This window comes from Myxocyprinus asiaticus, chromosome 9 (assembly GCF_019703515.2).
Source record: "Myxocyprinus asiaticus isolate MX2 ecotype Aquarium Trade chromosome 9, UBuf_Myxa_2, whole genome shotgun sequence".
Lineage (NCBI taxonomy): Eukaryota > Metazoa > Chordata > Actinopteri > Cypriniformes > Catostomidae > Myxocyprinus > Myxocyprinus asiaticus.
In genome coordinates, this window is record NC_059352.1 from 17,310,648 (window position 1) to 17,332,914 (window position 22,267).

The window sequence follows — 22,267 nt, forward strand, 5'->3', positions numbered from 1 at the left end:
ACATGGACATGGGAGAACAAACCAATGAACAAACAGAACTCTAAACAAGATAACAAGACAATCAACCAATGAAAACAAGACACATGAACATGGAGGGAAAACATGAAATCACATGACAAGGGAACCACATGACATGAAACAGGAACTAGAATTTTCTAAATAAAAGACATGAAATACAAGAATCAATAAAATACACAAGACATATATATATATATATATATACAGGTATATATATATATATATATACACTGGCGGCCAAAATTTTAGAATAATGTACAGATTTTGCTCTTATGGAAAGAAATCGGTACTTTTATTCACCAAAGTGGCAAAGTATTGTAGATCACAACGGATAGTCTGGACATATATAACATGAAAAATTTCTATGACAATTTGAATAAAATGTTCAGAACTTCTTAAACTACTTCAAAGAGTTCTCATCAAAAAATCCTCCATGTGCAGCAATGACAGCTTTGCAGATCCTTGGTATTCTAGTTGTCAGTTTGTCCAGATACTCGGGTGATATTTTACCCCACGCTTCCTGTAGCACTTGCCATAGATGTGGCTGTCGGGCACTTCTCACGCACCTTACAGTCTAGCTGATCCCACAAAAGCTCTCTAATCTTTTCCTTTTGTTTTTCTGTTTCAAAAGTGGCTTTTTCTTTGCAATTCTTCCCATAAGGCATGCACCCCTGAGTCTTCTCTTTACTGTTGTACATGAAACTGGTGTTGAGCGGGTAGAATTCAATGGAGCTGTCAGCTGAGGACACGTGAGGTGTCCATTTCTGACTCTGATGTGCTTATCCTCTTGTTTAGTTGTACATCTGGCCTTCCACATCTCTTTCTGTCCTTGTTAGAGCCAGTTGTCCTTTGTCTTTGAAGACTGTTGTGTACACCTTTGTATGAAATCTTCTATTTTTTTTGGCAATTTCAAGCATTGTATAGCCTTCATTCCTCAAAACAATGATTGACTGACGAGATTCTAGAGAAAGCTGTTTCTTTTTTGGCTTTTTTGAACTAATATTGACCTTAAGACATGCCAGTCTATTGCATACTGTGGCAACTCAAAAACAAACACAAAGACAATGTTAAGCTTCATTTAACAAACCAAATAGCTTTCAATTGTGTTTGAAATAATGGCAAGTGATTTTCTAGTACCAAATTAGCAATTTAGCATGATTACTCAAGGATAAGGTGTTGGAGTGATAGCTGCTGGAAATGGGGCCTTTCTAGATTTGATCAAATAGTGATGGTGCTGTTTTTACATCAGTAATGTATGTATGTGTGTGTGTGTATATAAATATATATATATATATATATATATATATATACACACATACACAGTATTTTATACATACAGTATATACTGTATATATATTGTACTTTACTGTATCTATACTAGTCAACTCACTGGGGTCACACCATGGCATGACAAGTTTTGGAACAGAAGACAGGGGTGTGTGCAATCAGATTATTAAGAGCCATTTTTTGAGTAAGGCTGCACGTATAAAGAGAGATAGTGGAACTGTCAGTGGTCTGGAGTGGAGGATAGCTAAATAAAGTGTGTGCCAAAATTCTCAGAATAGTATGCATTTTTGGGCAAGCTGACATAAAATCTGTAGTAGATGAACATGGGTCTTTTTGATAAAGTTGTGAAAAAACCTGAAAAATTATTAACTTATTAATTCTTTATTTCTGTCTTGATATTATGTATTAATATTGTAGAAGTTGTCGTGGAAAAATGCCCTAGCTGATGTAGTTTTCTGGTGAAGATTAACGTACGGCCTACCGAGAATTTTGGTACATCACAGTGTCAAATCAGGTATTTCATCTGAAAAATACATTCTATTCTCATTTAAAGCAATATTCCGGGTTTAATGCAAGTTAAACTTAATCAACAACATTTGTGGCATAATGTTGATAAAAACAAATTTGTCCCTCCTTTTCTAAAAAAACGAAAAAGAAAAAAAACCGGGTTACAGTGAAGCATTTACAACGGTAGTGAATGGGGCCAATCCGTAAAAGTTAAAATATGTAGTTTTTCAAAAGTATAGCCACAAGACGTTAAAAAAAAATATGCGTTAACATGATTTTAGTGTGATAAAATCACTTAACTTTTCTGTGTAAAGTTATATCCAATTTTACAACTTCGTTGCCATGACAATGTAACACCATAAACCGTAAAACCCTAAAACCTTAAAGAACCTTATAAACAACGATTTAAACTACTTTACAGCTCAAATAACACTCGAGTTTTAACAGAAGAATTCTGCTTTCCTAAAAACAGAACAGAAGAGCTTTTATAAAATTATAAGCTTCACATTTCTGCCTTTAAACACTTAAAAAAAATGGCCCCATCCATTATAAGTGCCTCACTGTCACCTCGATTTATTTATTTATTTTAAGAAAAGGAAGAACAAGTTAAACATATATATATATATATATATATATATATATATATATATATATATATATATGGTAATCAACATTATGCCATGAATGCTTTCAACTGAGCTTAACTTGTATTGAACCCAGAAAATTCCTTTAATACATTTGATATGGGCAGGGGCGTAGATTCCAGGGGGGAATGGGTTCATGAGATTCACCCATAAAGTAAGCCATTAAATGACATACTGTACCTGCCACCTCATGCTTATTCTACAAAGCACTTCATATCAACGCAGATAACTACAGCCAGGGCAACAAGCTCAAACATTAACGAGTTCTTAAAGCAAAGTTAAATTTTTGTAAGATATATAACAACTGTATTATGAAAAATAATTCCAATACATGAGCTCTTTGAAAAATCATGTTTTATGACAGGACACATACACCATTTACACATTCTACTGTTGTTATATCAGGGTGCTTTACCACATTTAAGCCTCAGCATGGCTGAGTGTGCAGAATAAGCTTAAACTGATTAAACAGATTGTAAGAAGTCAGTACAGCACTGTATAATAAAGTCATCAAATCCTCCCACGCAGAAGACAGGCGGAAACCCCCGTTTCATGGTGTGTCCTCAGTCTGGCTCTGTTTCAGAATGTCACTGTGTCACTGAAATGTCATTTAAACGCTAACACTGAGAAAGATATAGACTAGATTTGGCCAAATGGAAAGGTATGCGGTGAGGTCAGCACATATTTACTGGAACAGCAGATAAAATATGTATGTTTGTTTTTGTATCAAAATATGATGGGTACTGATGGGCTAGGCTAGTTTTGTAAGTGAATATGGGGATACATTTGCAGGTGGTTGTGCAAGTGGCCTGGGGGCAGCCTGCTCGAATGATTCTGTGTAAAACCACATTGTCCTCACTGCTGTCTCAGCAAAGAGCCCAGGAACCTGCAGAGAGAAACCTGGATAGAGAGGGTGAGAAATACAGAGAGAGAGGGGGGCAAGGTCAGTGTTTGAGAGTGTGTTTCCTGTAGCCTAAAGCAGGTGCAAAACCATATACAGGCACGCACACACATTCACACAGTCCTTTGTTTAGAGAAACTCTGTATGCATGGTATATGTGGTATATATGCATGTTTAGTCCAAAAGTTTGAATGTACAAATACGTATTTGCAATGTATAGGGCTATTAAATGTCCCTATTTAGAGTGTTAATGTGTAACTACCATGTAAATAAAATAACCCTGTGAATGTCCCTTTCCTGTAAATGCAGTGATTGCAGCTGATCATGGTGAGATCATAAAGCCACAGAACCACCAAGTTCTTCTAAATTGCCTTACATTTCAACCTATTAACCAGTTTACACTCAGTGCAGACAGAAGGTAAAAGAGAGAAGGACTAAAAAGAATGCTTCTGCTCTGTTCTTGCACTCAGATTTTGTGTTTACATTTTGCTCTGTTAAATGACACAACAATATGTGGATGACTGAGAGAAAAGATAAATAGCAGGTAAGCAACCAGATTTTGGATATGGCTGCTGATTGCATAACATTAATGTGTGCAATATGTCTTTCAGATCTAGTATGATGAATATCTGTATCTCTTAAAACAATAATTAAAAAACACAGCAACAGTTTATATATATATATATATTTGTAAGCTATTTTAACTTTTGTCTTTATCCCAGAATAACTTTACAGTAGATGGTAAGGGTGGCACCAGATGTAGCCTACTGTATGCTTATTTTTATGTGACTCTGGCACCAAACCATGTTGTATCGAGGCTTTTTGCAATGAAGATATGTAGTACCATTTGAATGCATAACTAAGTGAACTAAGTGAAATCATTGATAGTTTTTTTAGCAGAGGGATTGAAACACCTGTTCATGTAATGAGAGGAGAGGAAGCAAAGCAGGAGGGGCTTAATGGTGAGCAGCACAGAAGTGAATGTAGTTAGATGTAACTTGACGAAATCACACATTTGGATGTCGGACGATTTGCATTGGGAGGTTAGTGCTTTGCGTAAGTATAAGAATTCACAAAGTTTAATATTTTTATTTTAATATTAAGTCATTTTAATGATGTTAACTTTTTTAAATTGTGTCTGAGGAGTTAAAAAATAATAATAATAATGTTTTTCGAGTATAACAAAATATTACTGATGCTAATAGATAGATGCTTTATTAATTCCATTAGTGGCCGTTCAGACCAAACGAGACACATTATTAACAGTTGACATACTTGACGGCGTCCAAAAAGCGCGGCGCAGTCGCGCGAGACGCTGAGAAAACAACGAGACGCAGAGCAACGGTCAAATACGTCCGTCCAACACAGTGTTTCCCAACCACTGTGCCGCGGCACACTAGTGAAAGATTGTCAGGTGTGCCGTGGAAAGTTATCAAATTCCACAAAATATATAAATGCATGGAGAATTTTTAATTTTTTTTATTATTATTTCAGGGATGCAAACTCCTCACCTTTCGACGAAATTCGCCGTTTTAAAACCATAATCGGTCACTTTTGTGATTGTGAAGAGCAATGATTAATGTGCAAAAGTGACTGATTTATACGAGTTAAGGGTCTTTCACATGACTCGCGTCAGCGCTGCAGAATACATTGAAATCTATGAAGTGACGCCACTTTACAACAAAGTGTTTTTCACACACGTCTTTGCTTCACCAATAATGTCTTTGAGAGTACAAAGCGACAAGAAATATTTCAAAACTGTCCAAATTTGTGGAGATATTGAATGTCTCATATTTTCTTTTAATTAAATATTACCTTATCGTTTACGAATATCAGAGACCCCAGTTATTGAACTAATTTAAATTCACCAAGAAAACGCTTAGACCTAAACATAAACGAGTCCTTTTAATAAACATTTATTCTCTCTTCCAAATACATGTTTTCAATGTTTATTGTGCACACCTCGCTTTCTGCACCACTTTTCATGTGGAGTGCAATGCGCCGCTTGACGCTAACATTGAACAGAGCGTTGACGCCTCGATTCAACTCATGTAAAATGCGCTTTACAATGACGAAAGAACATTATTGAAACTCAAAATTATTATTATTTGTCTATTATTGTGGTCTTTTCTGATAAGTCATGCTCAGCAGTTTAAATACTGTAGGAAAATGATACCGCAGATCTGCTTTGTGTTTATAATTAAACATTCGACAGAAGTCAGTAGATTTGTAGTCATGCAAGTTTTAATGTAGGAGAATAAGGACATTATTGATAGTCATTAATATCATTAGACTATTATTGTTGTCTTTCTGGATGAAAAATCATGCTCAAACTGAAGGAAAATTATAGATCTGATTTGTTCTTTTAATGCTTAAACACTATAAATTCTCTTGGTAGATTTCGGTCATGAACATCTCAGAATGATTCACTGACTCATTCATAGCACATAAGACGCTCATTTGTCACCACCTAGTAACACCTCCAGAAGGGGTCACTGAACTTATCAGTTAATAAAATTAAACAAATTTGTGACACAGAAGCAAGCCTCACCAAAATACCCTTTATTTTTGCAGCTAATTCTGCACAATTGTGCAGTTAATTTGATATACTTGAATAACTAAAATCGCTGGAATTGGTGCTTTTAGCTTATACTTTAAAGAAATAAAAAATATCCCCGGAAAACATGTTAGAGGATCAGTGATTGTCTCACTTTTTCACCCCTCATGAGTTTGCATCCCTGTCATTTGCTGTGGCATTGCAAGTACTAATTTGCAAGAACAAATCTACAAATTAGAAAAGAAGCTAAATTGTTGTTTTTTCTTTACCCAATACGTGCTCTTGCCACTTGTGACCTCATACAGCCTACCTATGTGACTTATGTTATTTGCATAGCCGAATTTCAAACATTACAAGTAAACAAGCTACAAAGACGGACAGAAGACATGGACAAGTTCTTGAAAACTAAGGAAAATTATTGACGATGGTTATGTGGGATAGTGGTGTGTCGTGATATTTTTTATTCGTACAAAGTGTGCCGTGGCAGAAAAAAGGTTGGGAAACACTGAGTCTAGCACGTTTAAAACAGCGCAGATGGACAGACAAACGCTGTCGGTGTGAAGGTCGCTTAGGTAAACTGCAGAGCGAGTGCCTCAAATAGAAACATAACGGTGCACATCCTGAGGGGTGTGTTCACTGTAGTGCTCTGAATTCAAATTTCAGTACATCTGTGGTGCTTTTCATCCAGTGATGTAGGCAGCCAAAGTGTGTGCAAATACGTGTTATTTGTCTTGTTCAGATGTGTACTCGCTGTCTGGGAACAGATCAGAAGTGGATAAGTTATGCAGACGTGACAGGTAAGGATCTTCAATGCAGAAACTTGCTTCGGTTACATTATTGCATATGATGTAATTTTGCATAGAGCGCACTGGGCTGTTCAGGATTTCGCAACATCAGATCTTTGATATCAGAGTAGATTGGGAGGTCACATATAATGACATGGGGCAGGGGTAATACTTTACAATAAGGTTCCATTCGTTAAAATTAGTTAATACATTAGGTATCATGAACAAACAATGAACTATATATTTTTACAACATTTGTTAATGTTAGTGAATAAAAATGCAATTGATTATTGTTACCAAATGTTAACAAATAACTTTTGATAATATATATATATATATATATAATAAAAACTTACAGCATAACCTTGCAGGAATAAACTCAGATGGTATGTATATTCCAAACTGCATTTAACTATTGTAAGGTCATTTAATAAGAGTCTTTTTGAGTCATTTTTTTGCTTTAAAAAAATAAATACAAATAAATTTAAGGATCCTATCTACCAAGCCTTTCAATTACCTAGCTTGCCTTTTGTGTGCATGTCGTGACTTTACATATTAATTAAACCTTGAATTTTTGTTTTTATATTTTTTTTTAAAAGGCCCACTCTGCTGTCTTTTTTTTTTTTTTTTTTTTCTTCTACTTTTCTGTTCTTTTTAATGTTTTGAATTTGTTCTACTTTGGGATGACTTTTTCATCTTGATTAAAATTTATCTTAAAAGCCATCAAAGTCAAATATAGGTCAGGTAAATTGTAGGGTGAGAATACCATACTTAAATAAATCACCCCTAAACCAGACAAATTCTAATTTTAGCTTCAGGAAGTGGATGGGGTTTTTCAATGCACAGTTTAATAGAGCACTTCCTTGTCAGCTGGAGGGTTACCATAGCGATCCAGCCTAGATTGAGTGCAACATTGCTTCGGTAGCATAGAGCAAAATGGTGATGCTGTTTTGGAATGTGTAATGTGTAAGCTCATAAAGAATCTGCATAGGAGCAGACACTACAGAAACTGAAAATGTCTTCCTACCATAGAGGGACTGTTGTGAAAACATGGTCTTATTTGGTTTCATAAGTGAACTGTGTAGGCTGTTGTCTTTTCCTATATGGATCTTAAACTATTCTTTCTAAAATTGTGTCATATTACATTTGTGTCACTTAAAAGATATTTGTTAATTTATGATTATGTAAAATACTTTTTGCATGGTTGATGTCCATCTAGTATGGAGAAAGTATAGAAAAAGTGTGCACAAATCAGGTTGGGTGCAGGTGCAGGACACACTAGGGGTTGCACAATTACACATTTTTAATAGTCGACTAGTCGAGCCCATTTTTAGAGTTGAATTTGACTAGTCGTGACGTCAATAGGTATCCATATGTTGATCTGCAAAGTAGCTATAAGGGTACATAAGTGTCTGAAAATACTGTATTTAGTGTAGTCTAGACTACCTGTAGCTTGTAGCCGTTTGTACAGATTATAACGGGTGGACACAGTATCTAGCGTGCAGGATGGGAATGCATTCCATCACATCATCGTGCTCCAACTTGAAGCGCTTTTCTAACTCAAAGTGTCGTGTTCTTGAAGGAGCGAACAGCAAACAGGTCAGATGTCCAAACACACAAAGTAGCGTTGATCATGTTGAAAATCACTAACTAGCGCTTGTGGGTGCCTTTTTAAATGATTATGCATAGCACTAGTATTTCTGTTATATTTAAAGGTCACTTTACATATACTGGAGGTTACTGAAGAATCTGTGTCATCTTTATCAAAATACAGTTGAGCCACTTCGCTATCTCAATGCAAAGCAATCCGCCTCAAAACCCACTGGCGAGTCTCTAAAATGTGGGATGTCAGGGGAAGAGTCATTTATATTCATGAGTAAAGCGATTGGATGATTCAGTAATATTAATCAGGAAAGCACTACCTGATTGTTCAGAGAAACTATAACCCAACCCCTAAACCTAACCCTAACAAACCAGTTAGCGTTTTCCTCATTAATATGAAAGAGTCTTTCCTTGCCATCCATTTCGGAAATCCACCATTCTGTATTTCTTACTGACGCGTTTTGTAAATTACGTTGAAAGCGACTTGTCGACCTCAGGCTGACAGTGTCGACTAGTTGATGACTGTAAATACTAATAGGTATCTCAAATTGTAAATAATAATAATAATAATAATAATAAAAATTTACTCAACTTAAGCTTTTTTACTATTCTTATTAGTTTCAGTTAAGTTACAATTACTCTCTGGATACTAAAGTTGTAATCAATAAAAACATTTAAGTGGTCCTATTTAAACAGTACATGAAATGTCATTGTCAATTTTGGAATCATAACTCAAATATATGCATACTTTAAACTTTGGCTTCAAGTACTACTAACTCAAAATTATCAAGTATAAAATTGCGGCTGTGTGGAATACCCATAAGCCCTTGCGTTTGAATAGATTATGTATGTTTGGTCAAAACAAGGGAACTGTAGATAAATAATAATTGTTGTTTTAAAATGTATATAGTTTTGATGACTATTGTTGTTATTTTGTTGTAGCTAGTTGATATTTGTGATTTGTATGAAGTCACCATTAGGGTGATTAGTATTACCTCTCGTGAACTTGGAGCCTGTAAATTGTACTATAAAATTTGAGGTGCTGTTAACGATTTTATCCGTTCTACATCCACGAGACTGAGCCGTTGAATTAGCCACGCCCCCTCTTTCCAAAACCCACACTCCAAAGATACCACATGAGCTTTATTGAGGCCGACATCATGCAGAAAAACATCAGCAGTAAAATAGCGCCCTCAACTGACAACTGTTATAAACAACATGGCATAAAAATGGCATTAAGCCTCAATAATTCGCTGAAACTACAATACAATGCGCAAAATGATTGACAGGCAGAAAGCTTCAGTGACCGTGGCCCGAAGACACATTTTTGTTTGCTGTTTACAGAGTCTAGAGCTGTCACAGAGACCGGTGAGATTTCTCACGACACTAATTTCAGTAATTTCTTTCAGAAAGTAGGAACATTTTTTGCATACCCTTCCATGAAAAAAATCGCTTACAGCACCTTTAAGGCATTCTTCTTTACTCAACTGTACTTTACAAAAGTGCAGATTTATGTGCAATAGGACGTACCGAGGAGAATCCAATATGCTATATGGCTAACCTAGAGTCCAGTCATAATTTCCCTTATATTGTATAAGACGTGCTATAACTAAGTTTAAATAATGAAATAAAAACAATGATACTTGAGATGAGCTAAATTTACTTGTAACTAGTTAACTTTACTTTAAAAAAAAAAAGTTCAGTTTACTCGAGCCAAATAAGTCAGTTTACTTAGAAAAAGCATGCAAACTGATTGCCTTCAAAAATTGAAGTAAGGTCAACTAATTAGATTTTACAGTGAGTCTATGCAACCCCTAGGACAAACTGCAGCAAACTTAGAAGAAAAAAAGTAAATATCAGTACACTAATTTTATTTAACAAATGCAACATTTTGACCTCTCAGATCCTCATCAGACACAACCCTTATGTAAAATGAGTCCCAGTTATATATAGAGACTGGTAATATAGTGCCTAAAGTGGCATTACATAAACATCCAATAATAACTGCTTATACCACACACAGTGCATTGTAAAATCTGCATCTCCGGTTTAGAAGACATTATTTACAACCCATGGAATTTTTGTTCCTGCGTGGTAAGAACACTGCAGCATGCTGAGATTCAAGTACAGCTTGATGAGGACTCCAGTTGTTAGTATGCATGACACAGTCTAATATTGACACACACATGCCAGCCTTTTCTGAGACCATTGATGTAATGCATTCAAGTGTCAGTACTGACAGTCTGTCTTACTATCTCTTCATTCAGATGTCTCTACTGCAGCACAGGAGGCAGGAGAGAGGGAGGGAGAACGAACAAGAGAGAAAACAGCCATCCAATCAGTTTTTGATTAAAAAGAAGAGTGAACAGAGTACTCTCTTCCCATTTTTATTAAAAATATTTTGGTTATATATTTGTACAGCACTGTGCAAAAGTTGGAGCCAGTTGTGAACAATGTTGTATAGTTAGGATGTTTTTTAAAATAATGCTATGAATAATATTTATTTAAAGGAATATTCTGGGTTCAATACAAGTTAAGGCCAATCGACAGAATTTGTGGCATAATGTTGATTACCACAAAAATTAATTTCAACTCGTCTGTCCTTTTCTTTAAAAAAGCTAAATTAGAGGTTACAGTAAGCCACTTACAATGGAAGTGAATGGGGCCAATCTATAAACGTTAAAATACTCACTGTTTCAAAATTATAGCCACAAGATGTAAACAATATGCGTGTTAACATGATTTCAGTGTGATAAAACTAACCTTTTCTGTGTAAAGTTGTATCCAATTTTACAACTTTGTTGCCATGACTATGTAACGGCTTAATCCCTAAAACCCTAAATCAACCGCAAAAACAACGATTTAAACAACATTACAGCTCAAATAATACACAAGGTTTAACAAAATAATTGCTTTTATAAAATAATACGCTTCACATTTCTGCTTTTAAACCCTTAAAAAAATTGGACCCGTTCACTTCCACTGTAAGCTGATATAAATTTATATTCCCCTAAAAAATGAATATGCCTAAGACTTTTGCACAGTACTGTTTATATATATATATATATATATATATATATATATATATATATATATATATAAACCTTAAGCTAAAAGGTACATAGTTGTATATCTTACAAACAGTATAGCATACAAACAGCAGTTTCTTATTGGTTCTCAACTGGTTTTGATTCATGACCCTGATTTTAATATTGGAGATCAAGTGGCAACCCATCACAGTACAAAATGTGTTGTCTGTACAAAAGTAAAACAAAGTACAGAAATGTAGTTAAAATTGGATGTTTTAATTGGTTTATTGTTGGTTTCTAATTGTCTCTTGAAATTCAGTTGTATCATGCTCTCAGCAGTCAATAATTCTAGGTCATATTTTCGATTACATTGTGTAATTTTGTTCATGTTTTTTGAGGATGAAGGCATGTCACGTAACCTGTCCATGTTGGCATCTGCCTAATTTGACTAGCTTCTACCTGAGTGACAGATGGACTTGTGCCAAAATACTGCACATTTTTAATAGATGCACAGCATTCGACTTCAACAGTAAAAACAAAAGATATTGGAAGGTTTTTCTCCTCCTTTGGTTGGTATTTCATTGGTATTTCGATATCCTATCTATACACAATTATTATATGGTTAGTTTAATTTTATTATTTGCATTTATTATCAGAACATAGTCTCAACCTACCAGTTAAGAACCACTGCAGTATTGTTTGAAGGATTATACATGTCTGATTTGTTGATTGTTGTGATTGGCAGGTGCCATTGCCAGTCCCTGGGTGAAACAAAATCTACAGAAGCATATTTTGAAGAGGCTGGACAAAGCTACAGTTACAACTGAAAGTTACCTCAGGTTAGATACAGTAACAACAATTGTCAGTGTTGTCTCCTTACTCTGAATGTGGAAGCCACTCTATAATTTAATATATGTAAAACAATAGAAACTGGAACACAATTGTATTTGTCTGTAAACTGAAATCTCATTACAGTAATTTAAGGTTACATTCTTATTATGAAATTGGTGCCAGGATTTTGTTCACAGGTGAGTTAATATTTCTGTTGACCAGAGAGCCAAGTCAGGATCCACACCATTTCCAATGTGTATCCAGTATACCTGATTCTTACAATTCTGAGGAGGACAATCAATTACGAAGAATAGGTGACATGCATACATGTATACATTTACACGTGAACATATACATATACACAAAGTCCTTGAAATAAATAAATGTGTGTGTGTGTGTGTGTGTGTGTGTGTGTGTGTGTGTGTGTGTGTGTGTGTGAGCAGTCTCAGAGCCAGTTCTGAAGTTGCGGCCAAAGAGAAGTGTGCTGGGCAGACAGAACCCACTGCAGCATAAAACAAGTGTGCCCCCTACTGCCCGAGTATCTGACGCCATGGGTGTGTAAAAATTGAATTCAACTCAGAGTAAATAAATGTTCACCCCCACATTTAAAGCTTGATTTTCTGATCCACATGAAACTTTGACACAGATAATGCTTTACATTTTCAATTAAACCAAATTATTTTCTATAAAACATAATCATTCCTCTGGAAGTCACTGTTGTAAGACTATAATAAGTATAATCAAATTATTTGTTGTTAATACTATTGTAATTATGCACTGTGATCATTCAGACAGTTCTGTATTTAGCTGGTGTGTATATATATTTTCTAGGTGCTTCTCCCAGCTCTGTTTCAGTGTCCATGGGGAGTTCAACACCAGACAAACAATTGAATATCCTTCTAGATCAACAGACCTATGGCGCACCAATTTCAAAAGAGGTTTGTTATTAGTTTTCTCTCTTGCTGTCTCTCTCTTTCCCTCTCTTGTATACAGTGGCGGTTCTAGCTTGTATGGTGCCCTGTGTGAAACCTGCTTCGCCAAAGTTGTTGACTGTGGGTTGGGAGAGGGGCCTGTGTGGGTGCCATGTGGCAAAAACAGGCTTCCATATTATTTATGTCCTCAAGTGGTATAACATCTATTGCATGTGTGATTCTGTTACAGTTTTGGATTATTTTCGGATTTACAGTTCCAGACACAATTGTGATTGTTTCAAGTATTTAAGCACTTCTCAATACCTTGTAAACATCACTTGTGTTGTTGCAAATAATATAAATAGTTCATCAACACCAGTGCAGGACATGAAACGAGAACCTTTTTTTTTCTCCGTGGTCCTTGCAGTGAAGTCGCTGCCATGCTACTGCCATCCAGAAGCACTGGTGACAAGCTTTGCATGGCTTTCACTGTGATCAATCGATTCAATCAATTTATTTATAAAGCACAAATAAAAACTGTGCTGTACAACTACAATGTACTATACATATGACATAACAATAAACACCAGATAAAATAGCGTAAAAATGTAAAATATTAAAACTAATTATATGCCAGTGTAAAAAGGTAAGTCTTTAATTTAGACTTGAATTCCTATAGATCTGACAGACATAGGCAGACAGTTTCATAGCTTTGGTCCAGCAACCGCAAAGGCATGGTCACCCCTTAGCTATAATCTTGACCTGGGAACAGTCAAAATTTTCTGATCAGAGGACCGTAGGCATCTAACAGGCTTGTTTATGGATAGTAAAAAGATAAAAGGGTGCCAGTCACTGATATTCTGTATATATAGAACTGGATCGCTGACACAGCGGTAAACTGCCTGCAGGAGTTGAAGCCACTGGAAGTGTTTGAATGGCCATCTTGGTATGCCCAAATTCTCATAGAGCAGCAATGACTAACAGACTAAAAAAAAACTTTTCACCATCTCCGACCTGCGGATACGACAGTTGCATTTCACCCTCTACTGACAATCATGTTTAATGTTTAATTTGCTTGTTATGGATAATATTCATTTCGAGGGAGAAGATATACCCGGATTGTGATGACAGAGCATTGACCTGCCCCGGTGTTCAGCTTAACAGTGCAGCACAACCAAGGGTGTAGATTTGGCTTGAACATTGGGGGGTTGCAGCGTGAAGCATTTTCTTGTTTCCATTAATCATGGTATAAATATTGGGGGGGTTGAACTTACTTGTTTTGATTATTGGGGGGGTTAACTCACCCCCATCCCCCCTGGAATCTACGCCCCTGAGCACAACGATCACCAAAAGAAGCGGGAAAACTGTCCACACATTGTAATGTAAGTAGGAAAAGCTGTAATATCTTCTTGTTTAGGGTGACAATACGTCCTTACCCCCGAAAGGGACTTTAACAAAATCAGTCTGGGATTTCTAAATCACTTTAAATGCCTGGGATTTGCTTGTTTTCATATTGAAGTGCTCTCTGTAGTCATACATGAATACATGCCATAAATAGGTGGTTGTTTGCCATTTAAATCTAGTGTATCAGTTTAATTTGAACCAACTTTGATTTGCGTGGAGAGAAAGAGTGCTCTTATTCAAGTGACCGTGTGAAAAAGGCACTTTTTGATAAAAACATAAAACAAGTAACTCTGAACAAACACATCAGCAGCGTTCTGGACCATTTGGAGCCGTGAAATGGAAGAGTGGCTTATATATAATATAAAAAGTTACAGTAGTCAAGTCGAGATGAAATAAAAGCAAAATCTTTAACAGAAAGAAAAGGCTTAACTTTAGCCAGGAGTTTCAAATGGAAGAAACTTGACTTGACTATTGCACATATTTGTTTGTCAAACTTAAGCGTAGAATCAAATATAACACCCAAGTTTTTCACCAACAGTTTAATGTAGGATGTAGAAAGTATGATGCTGGAAGAGCAAGGCTCTGGCAAACAACAGCTGACATTTCTCAAATGTTTGTGTATAAGCATCTGAAACAAGACGTATCTAACACTGGTAGTCTCGGCATCACTAACACTATCCATCACTATTGAAAGTGTATTGAAGGCCATCTGTGAAGGCAGCTGTAAAGTGACTATAATGTTATGTTGAATTTTAAACATTTAGTTGTTGAGCAACAATATATATATATATATATACATTTTTTCTAATACAACAGGCAGAATCTCCTTCGCACATTGGCGTCCAGAACGCCTTCCTTTTGCATAGTGTGCCACAAGTTTGGGCTGCCTCCCCTCATCTGCAGCAACATCCCCATGTTCTTGCAGTGCATCCACATGTTCTTGCAGGTAACACGCACATACAAATAGATCTTTTAATGAATGTCACCAGGAAAACACATCATGTGAAATGTGCTTCCTCTCTCTCACAGTTCCTGTGCCATGTGCAGTGATGCCCCATAGGCCTTTGGCCAAAAGCCATTCAGCACCTTTTATCCAGCAAAACACACACATACATGGACAGAGTCTTACATTTACACAACTTTCATACCAACAGCCCAACTCCTTGTCACAGGAGAGAAGCCAGCAACACACTCTTCCAAAAAAGGTGAGATACACACTGGTCCTGTTTACACCTGGTATTAACACCCATCTTGAGTGATCTGATCACAAGTGGTACTATTAGACCTTTTTGTATTTGGCTGATCAGATATCGGATGGCTCGCCAATGTATTAGAGTTCTTCTAATACATAGAGTAAGCAAAACCAAGTGCTCATGGGGAAAAGAGTTTATTGATGACGATTATGTAGCATAGCTCGTCTGAATCTTATCCCAAAGTTCTGTCTTTGAAGAGATACAGTACTGTTAGGATCAACCATTGGTTTTCCTCAAAACTGACCCTTTGTTATTCTGGTTAATGTCCCTGCAAAGCAGTGACCAGATGGTGACCTGTAATCACATTGTCCCTTTGTTATTGGTTCACACCTTTACAAACAAAGATTCCGTTGATTGCATTTGAGTCAGTCACAATATAAATACATTTGACTACATATAATTACGTCAGTACACTGAGATACATAACCATTTACTCCTGTTATTTACATGCGTCTCCTGTGACCACTTGTGATCGGATTTCACCAATGGGAAGATCTTTAAATTCATGACCGCATGCACCACTTACTCAATAATGTACCACTGCATGTTGATAAAGCACAAAGGTTTAAAATGTTAACAGTTTTTATCTCACCATTAACGTGAAGTTTTAAGTGGAATGCTCATAGTTTTTTTTTTAGTTGGGCACCTGAATTAAATTAACTTTGATCTACATTGATCACATGATCTACATTTATTTATTCATTAATTTCACAGACACTTTTATCCAAAGCAAATTATCTTTGTCACTGCATATGGAATACTGAAGATGTTAAAATTTTTTTTACAGCTGTGTACTTTTTTCTATGTTAAAATACTTTCTCCAATCCCAGCTTAATATGTAGTCAACTATAGGTAAACCATTCAAAGGTTGATTTCCTGAAAAGTATAAACACTGTGGCTCTATGGCACTTTTAGTATTCCTCTGTTTGTTTGAGCAGCCTGTCCAGCCTGACACAATTAGTTTGGGACAGGACTATGTTAAAGGAATATTCCGGGTTCAAGTTAAGCTCAATCAACAGCATTTGTGTCCTAATTGATAACCACAAAAAATTATTTGGACTTTTTCCTCCTTAAAAAAAGCAAAAATCCATGTTACAATGAGGCACTTACTATGGAAGTGAATTGCAGTGGGAGCTTAGAGGGGCAGTGGGAGCTTAGCGGTTAAGGCTCTGGGTTACTAATCAAAAGGTCAGGGGTTCAAGCCCCAGCACTGCCAAGATGCCACTGTTGGGCCCTTGAGCAAGGCCCTTGACCCTATCTGCTCCAGGGGTGCTGTATCATGGCTGACCCTGCACTCTGACCCCAGCCTAGCTGGGATATGTGAAAAAGAAGAATTTCACTGTATATGTGCAAATGTATAATGTGTGATAAATAAAGAAAATTAATTAAAATGAATTGGGACAATTTTTGGAGGGTTTAAAGGCAGAAATGTGAAGCTTATTATTTTATAAAAACACTAACATTAATTCTTCTGTTGAAACTTGTGTATTATTTGAGCTGTAAAGTTGTTTAAATTATAATTTTACAGTCATTTAGGATTTACAGTGTTATGTCATCATGGCAACGAAGTTGTAAAATTGGATATCATTTTACACAGAAAAGGTTAATAAGGGATTTTATTACATGAAAATCATTCTAAGACATATATTGTTTACATCTTGTATACTTTTGAAACAGTGAGTATTTTAAAGTTTACAGATTGACCCATTCCCTTCCAATGTAAGTGCCTCACTGTTACACAAATTTCTGCTTTTTTTAAAGAAAAGGACGGACGAGTCAAAAATAATTTTTGTGGTAATCAACATTATGCCACAAATGCTGTCGATTGAGTTCATCTTGTATTGAACCCAGAATATTCATTTAACTCAACCAAAGGAAGGCAAAGAGTGTGTTCGGAAAGCTGAAAACAATATTTGAAAATCGTTTGAAAACAATATTTATTTTTGCAATTCTGTTTGGTGCCGCTATTACACACTTTAGATTTAATTAAAAAAATGTCTATCAAAATTTACTGTTTTGATTCAAAGTAAAAAAATATTAACATGTCTGAATCTGACTACATTAGGTTACACAAACAAAACTCATTTTTAAGGGTTAGGTCAGGTAGAAATTGCATCTTAAGGTAACAGTGGCAGGTTACCACTTTTTACAGAGTACATGAACTTTTCAAATTTTTTCCGATTAGACCTATTTTTAACTAAACAAGGTCACATGCACGCAAACACACAGACCTTTTCTCTCCATTTCAATATTCACTTTTAAAGTACTTTATCAGCTTGATTTCTTTGCATACAGTATTGCCAAAGCATAAGCACGCACGCACACACACACACACACACACACACACATACACACAAACAAAATATTATTTTAGTATATGTCATCACACTTCCTGTCTCTTTTCAAGGTGCTTGTTCGCAAAGTGTGGTCCATGTCTCCTGAAGAGTTGCGTGAAAAGAAGAGCGTTGAGGAAGAGAATGCAAAAAAAATGCATGAATCACCATTTGACAGCAATTGCAGTAATCGACTGGGAGCACAGAGCCTCAGAGATCATAATGACCAGCCAAACACAATGACTCACCTGAACCTTAAGCGTGTTTATTCCTCTCCAGGCTACTACACTTATCAAAGAACTCAGCCCTCGTGCTTAACCTCATCTCTGTCCCGTCGGAGTATCAGGAACAAACCAAACTGCACCACGGGTAAGAGCAGAGGGGGTGTCATAACACAACAACCTCATAATGCATGATAACATGAGTATTCCTTCACATATACAGTACCGTGCAAAAGCCTTAGATTTTTCACAGAAACCTTTTTCTGCTTTAGTTTATCAATAGGAAATATCAATTTTAGATAAACAAACATTTCTTTTGCAAATAGAATAGAAGTAGAACGAGGAGTCCTGCAACAAATGGTATTGCCCCCATAAAACCTGTATCATGAAGAGACATAAGCAAACGAGACAGCCTAAATACTGTACATAGAATTGTGGCAAGTTCTCCAAGATGCTTAGAACAGCCTATCTGCCAACAAACTAGAAAAACTGTGCACAAGTGTACCTAGGAGAATTGGTGTAAAAGGCTATTGTAAAGGCATAGGATGGTCACTCCAAATATTAATTTTGTTTTTTATGTTCACTGCAATTTGTATGAAGTTAATTGATCATTAAAAATTATTCATGCATTATTTTGGAAATTATCCTTACTATACAACTTTTGTGTTATCTGTGTGTGTGTGTGTGTAGGCTTGGTGTATGAGTGTGACTGTGGAGACAACAGCCATCACCCTGAGCATGCTGACAGAATTAAGAGTATCTGGTCAAGATTGCAAGAGTGTGGCCTCAAGAATCAGTGTGAGGTACAGACCTGTGCTGAACAGATTATATGGCCATAACTGTCTACACCCAACTTGACATCTTTATATTATGCTTTTTGTGCTTGTGTTTTAGAGGGTTAAGTGCAGATTTGCCACTTTTAATGAACTACAATCAGTCCATTCAGAGAAACATGGTATTCTTTTCTCTGAGCTCTCAGAAACACATTTGCCCAACCACAGGGGTATGTAAACATGTTTACACAAACACTAACTTGCACAGCATACACTGTGAATGAAATACTTGAAATGCATTTTATTGTGTATTTTTCTCAATTTGCAACTTTTCTATTTGTTAACATCCCGCCGATGTTTCATATAAAGATGTGTTTTGGACACAACCATGTGGAGGAATGGGGGTAAGTCTGAACACTTTGGATATTGCATCATACCATTGTTTTTAGACATTACCTTTTACATTTTTGCTGTTTCATGAATTGTTTTACTGTTGCTGAAAAGCCTGTAATAGGCTGTTTAATGGTCCATTGTACCTTACTCTGTATAAGGTGATAACATGCCATGCTATTGGGGAATGCTGTCACAAAAGGTCAACCTGTCAAACTGAACTGTATTTTTTTCCTGGGGAATAATGGTGGAAATGTTCAATAGCCTTTAATGCATGTGCCTATACAGAAATTGACTTTCCAAAAATAAATCCATGCTGAGAAATATTTAAGTGTAAATACTAGCCCCTGTCTCACCTATATTACAATTCCATGGTATTACTATCTTATTCCATCACTATAGCATGGTACCGCCACAGGGTTTTGGTTTTTTTAAGAGAAGTGTTAATGGTTTTTTTTATTATTCTATTATCTTCCCTGAGGTTAATTTAGGAAAATATGATAATTTTACACCCTCTCTGGCCCCTTTGTCTGAAACGCTCTGTTTTGGCCTCAGCGCCTCCTTAAAACTTCAACAATTGGCTAACATCATGCATCCCCTCTAATACAGCCATATTTGAAACTCAGTTGGAAGAGAATGAACAAGCTCCACAACATAATAAAACAAAATTTCAGGATTTACACATAACGCACATCCAACACATTTAATCCGAATGTATAAAAATGTGTATCAAAACTCCTTCACTCAAGCACAGCAACACTATAAACTATTAAACAGTCATGACATTTGAAAAATTCAATAATGAAACTGTTTACTTGCGGTTTTGCGATCATGTCCAAGTGTTTTTAACTGCCCCATCCTTCAATAACAGTTCCTCTGCAAAGCTTGAATCGTATTATGACTGGTTCACAAGCAATCCACGCTGATATGAGCCAAAGAAAACACACATACTTATTCAAAAGCACGATGAAAACAGACACACACACATACAGTATAGTATCATCCTACACTGATGCACACATCGCCAGAAACACATCAAAATGGTCAAGACGTTCACCTAGTGCATGTTTACAAACAATTAAAAATAGCACAGATGGGCGCAAGAACGTATCCAGGATGCATTGTGCTCAGAACAGAAAGAGGCAGAGCAGCTGAATGAAACAAAATGAGGTCTCCTTTTCAGATTTGAAACTTGACACTGCATCTTTTAAAAGTGGAGCAAGATACATGACAATAGTCAAAGATGTCTGTCTAGTGCATGTTTTTATACAAAAATAATTCTAAATAGTCCAGATGGGTCTCCTTTGGTGTTCAGCAATAATTAATAGGCCACACAAGGCCTGTTTTTCCTGTTCTCTCTCTGTTCACCGACTGAGCACCAGTGGGCGGGGACAAAGGTGTGATGATTTAAAGTAGGCATCGATATTGTTGCTGTAGAATATATGCTGTGAAATACTGAACCCCCTAGTGACGTAGGGTAGTCGCAGAAGTAGAGAACGAGGCGTTTTTGCAGCTTGGTTTCTATAAATGCTTTTATTGCATTGGGGATTAAATTTTGAGTTCAGAAATTTACAGTATGTTTTTATAGTAGAATGACCTCTTGTTTTTCAAAATATCAAGGAAAATTGTATTCCTCATTACATGACCCCTTTAAGATGGAAAGAAAATGCAAGGAAGGGAAACCCAAGCTAGGAAAATACATAAGAATTGAACTGGTTGTTTATTTGTGTGTGATCGACAGAGGGATCTTGATATGGTATGGAATAGCATCTCCAGCATAACAGCACTTAATATGGCAGTTGGCAGTGTGATTGAGCTGGCCCTGCGTGTGGCTAAGCGAGAATTAAGGGTGAGATTCCAATAATCCATAATTCTTTCTCCCACAATCACAAAACAGTGACTAGTTAAGGCTCTCACTCCATGTCTTTCTTTGTTTTAGAATGGGTTTGCTGTGGTCAGGCCTCAAGGACATCATGCACCACACTCTCAGGCACAGTGAGTTACACACAACTTCTGACACATTCAGTAGTATTTTTAAATAGCACTATAAACAACTGATCTCTCTCCTTCTGTCTCTTTATAGTGACTTTAGTATCTTTAACTCTGTGGCCATTGCTGCTAAACAGCTTCAGGACAGATTGAACGTTAAAAAGATCCTTATAGTGGATTGGGTAAAACACAAACACACAAAGTATTTGGATATAATATATTTGGGAGCATCTCATGAAACCTGTAAAGAACATGTCTGGGTTATATTTTACACTAAAATCAAAAGAAAGAAATAAGAAATTATATTTTACTTAATTCAAATGAAGCCTTTTTCAGAGTAATTTTTCTCATGACAATAAAGCACATTTCCAGCCAAAGTAATTTTTTTAATAATAATAAAAAAAATGTTTTAAAAAAAAAAAAAAAACTATATTAGAGTAAAATAATATTTTGCATATTTTTTATAGGTTTTTATTTTTTTTTTTTTACTCTATTAGAGTATAATAATATTTTTTATAGTTTTTTAGAGTAAAAAATAAATAAATAAAAAAATCATTGTATTATAGTAATGAGAATCGAATAAGAATTATCATTGAGAATAATGAGAATTACAAAAAAGCAAAAACATAAATACATTTGACACGTTACCATATTACAACATTTGGAGGAAAATATTCTTAATAGTCATTAAAATAATATCACAATGCAGATACTCTTAATGGGTTACTCTTAAAGGCTTAATTTTCTAACTATATTTTCTTTATATTTATTTTTTTATTTTACTCATTTACACTTTTTTATTTATATGAAACTTAGATATATTTACACTTAG

At 35.8% G+C, this 22,267-nt stretch overlaps 1 protein-coding gene across 5 annotated transcripts in view; it reads left to right on the plus strand.

Annotated features, from left to right (window-relative positions):
• The first annotated feature begins 4,317 nt into the window (after positions 1-4,317).
• LOC127446042 (histone deacetylase 7-like) overlaps positions 4,318-22,267 on the plus strand; it is a 36,673-nt gene continuing 18,723 nt past the window's right edge. For 4 of the 5 annotated variants that reach the window (XR_007898092.1, XR_007898093.1, XM_051706661.1 and 1 more), the window contains exons 1-16: positions 4,318-4,413; positions 6,654-6,711; positions 10,569-10,671; positions 12,076-12,169; positions 12,384-12,475; positions 12,605-12,715; positions 12,993-13,099; positions 15,293-15,422; positions 15,506-15,681; positions 18,137-18,431; positions 18,974-19,086; positions 19,178-19,286; positions 19,426-19,460; positions 21,188-21,295; positions 21,386-21,441; positions 21,530-21,617. Coding sequence is in view for 3 of the 5 variants with exons in the window: in XM_051706661.1 (XP_051562621.1) it covers positions 10,569-10,671; positions 12,076-12,169; positions 12,384-12,475; positions 12,605-12,715; positions 12,993-13,099; positions 15,293-15,422; positions 15,506-15,681; positions 18,137-18,431; positions 18,974-19,086; positions 19,178-19,286; positions 19,426-19,460; positions 21,188-21,295; positions 21,386-21,441; positions 21,530-21,617 (1,617 nt within the window). In the remaining 2 variants the exon portion in view is untranslated. The remainder of the gene's footprint in view (positions 4,414-6,653; positions 6,712-10,568; positions 10,672-12,075; positions 12,170-12,383; positions 12,476-12,604; positions 12,716-12,992; positions 13,100-15,292; positions 15,423-15,505; positions 15,682-18,136; positions 18,432-18,973; positions 19,087-19,177; positions 19,287-19,425; positions 19,461-21,187; positions 21,296-21,385; positions 21,442-21,529; positions 21,618-22,267) is intronic. The other variant, XM_051706660.1, reaches the window with a different exon arrangement.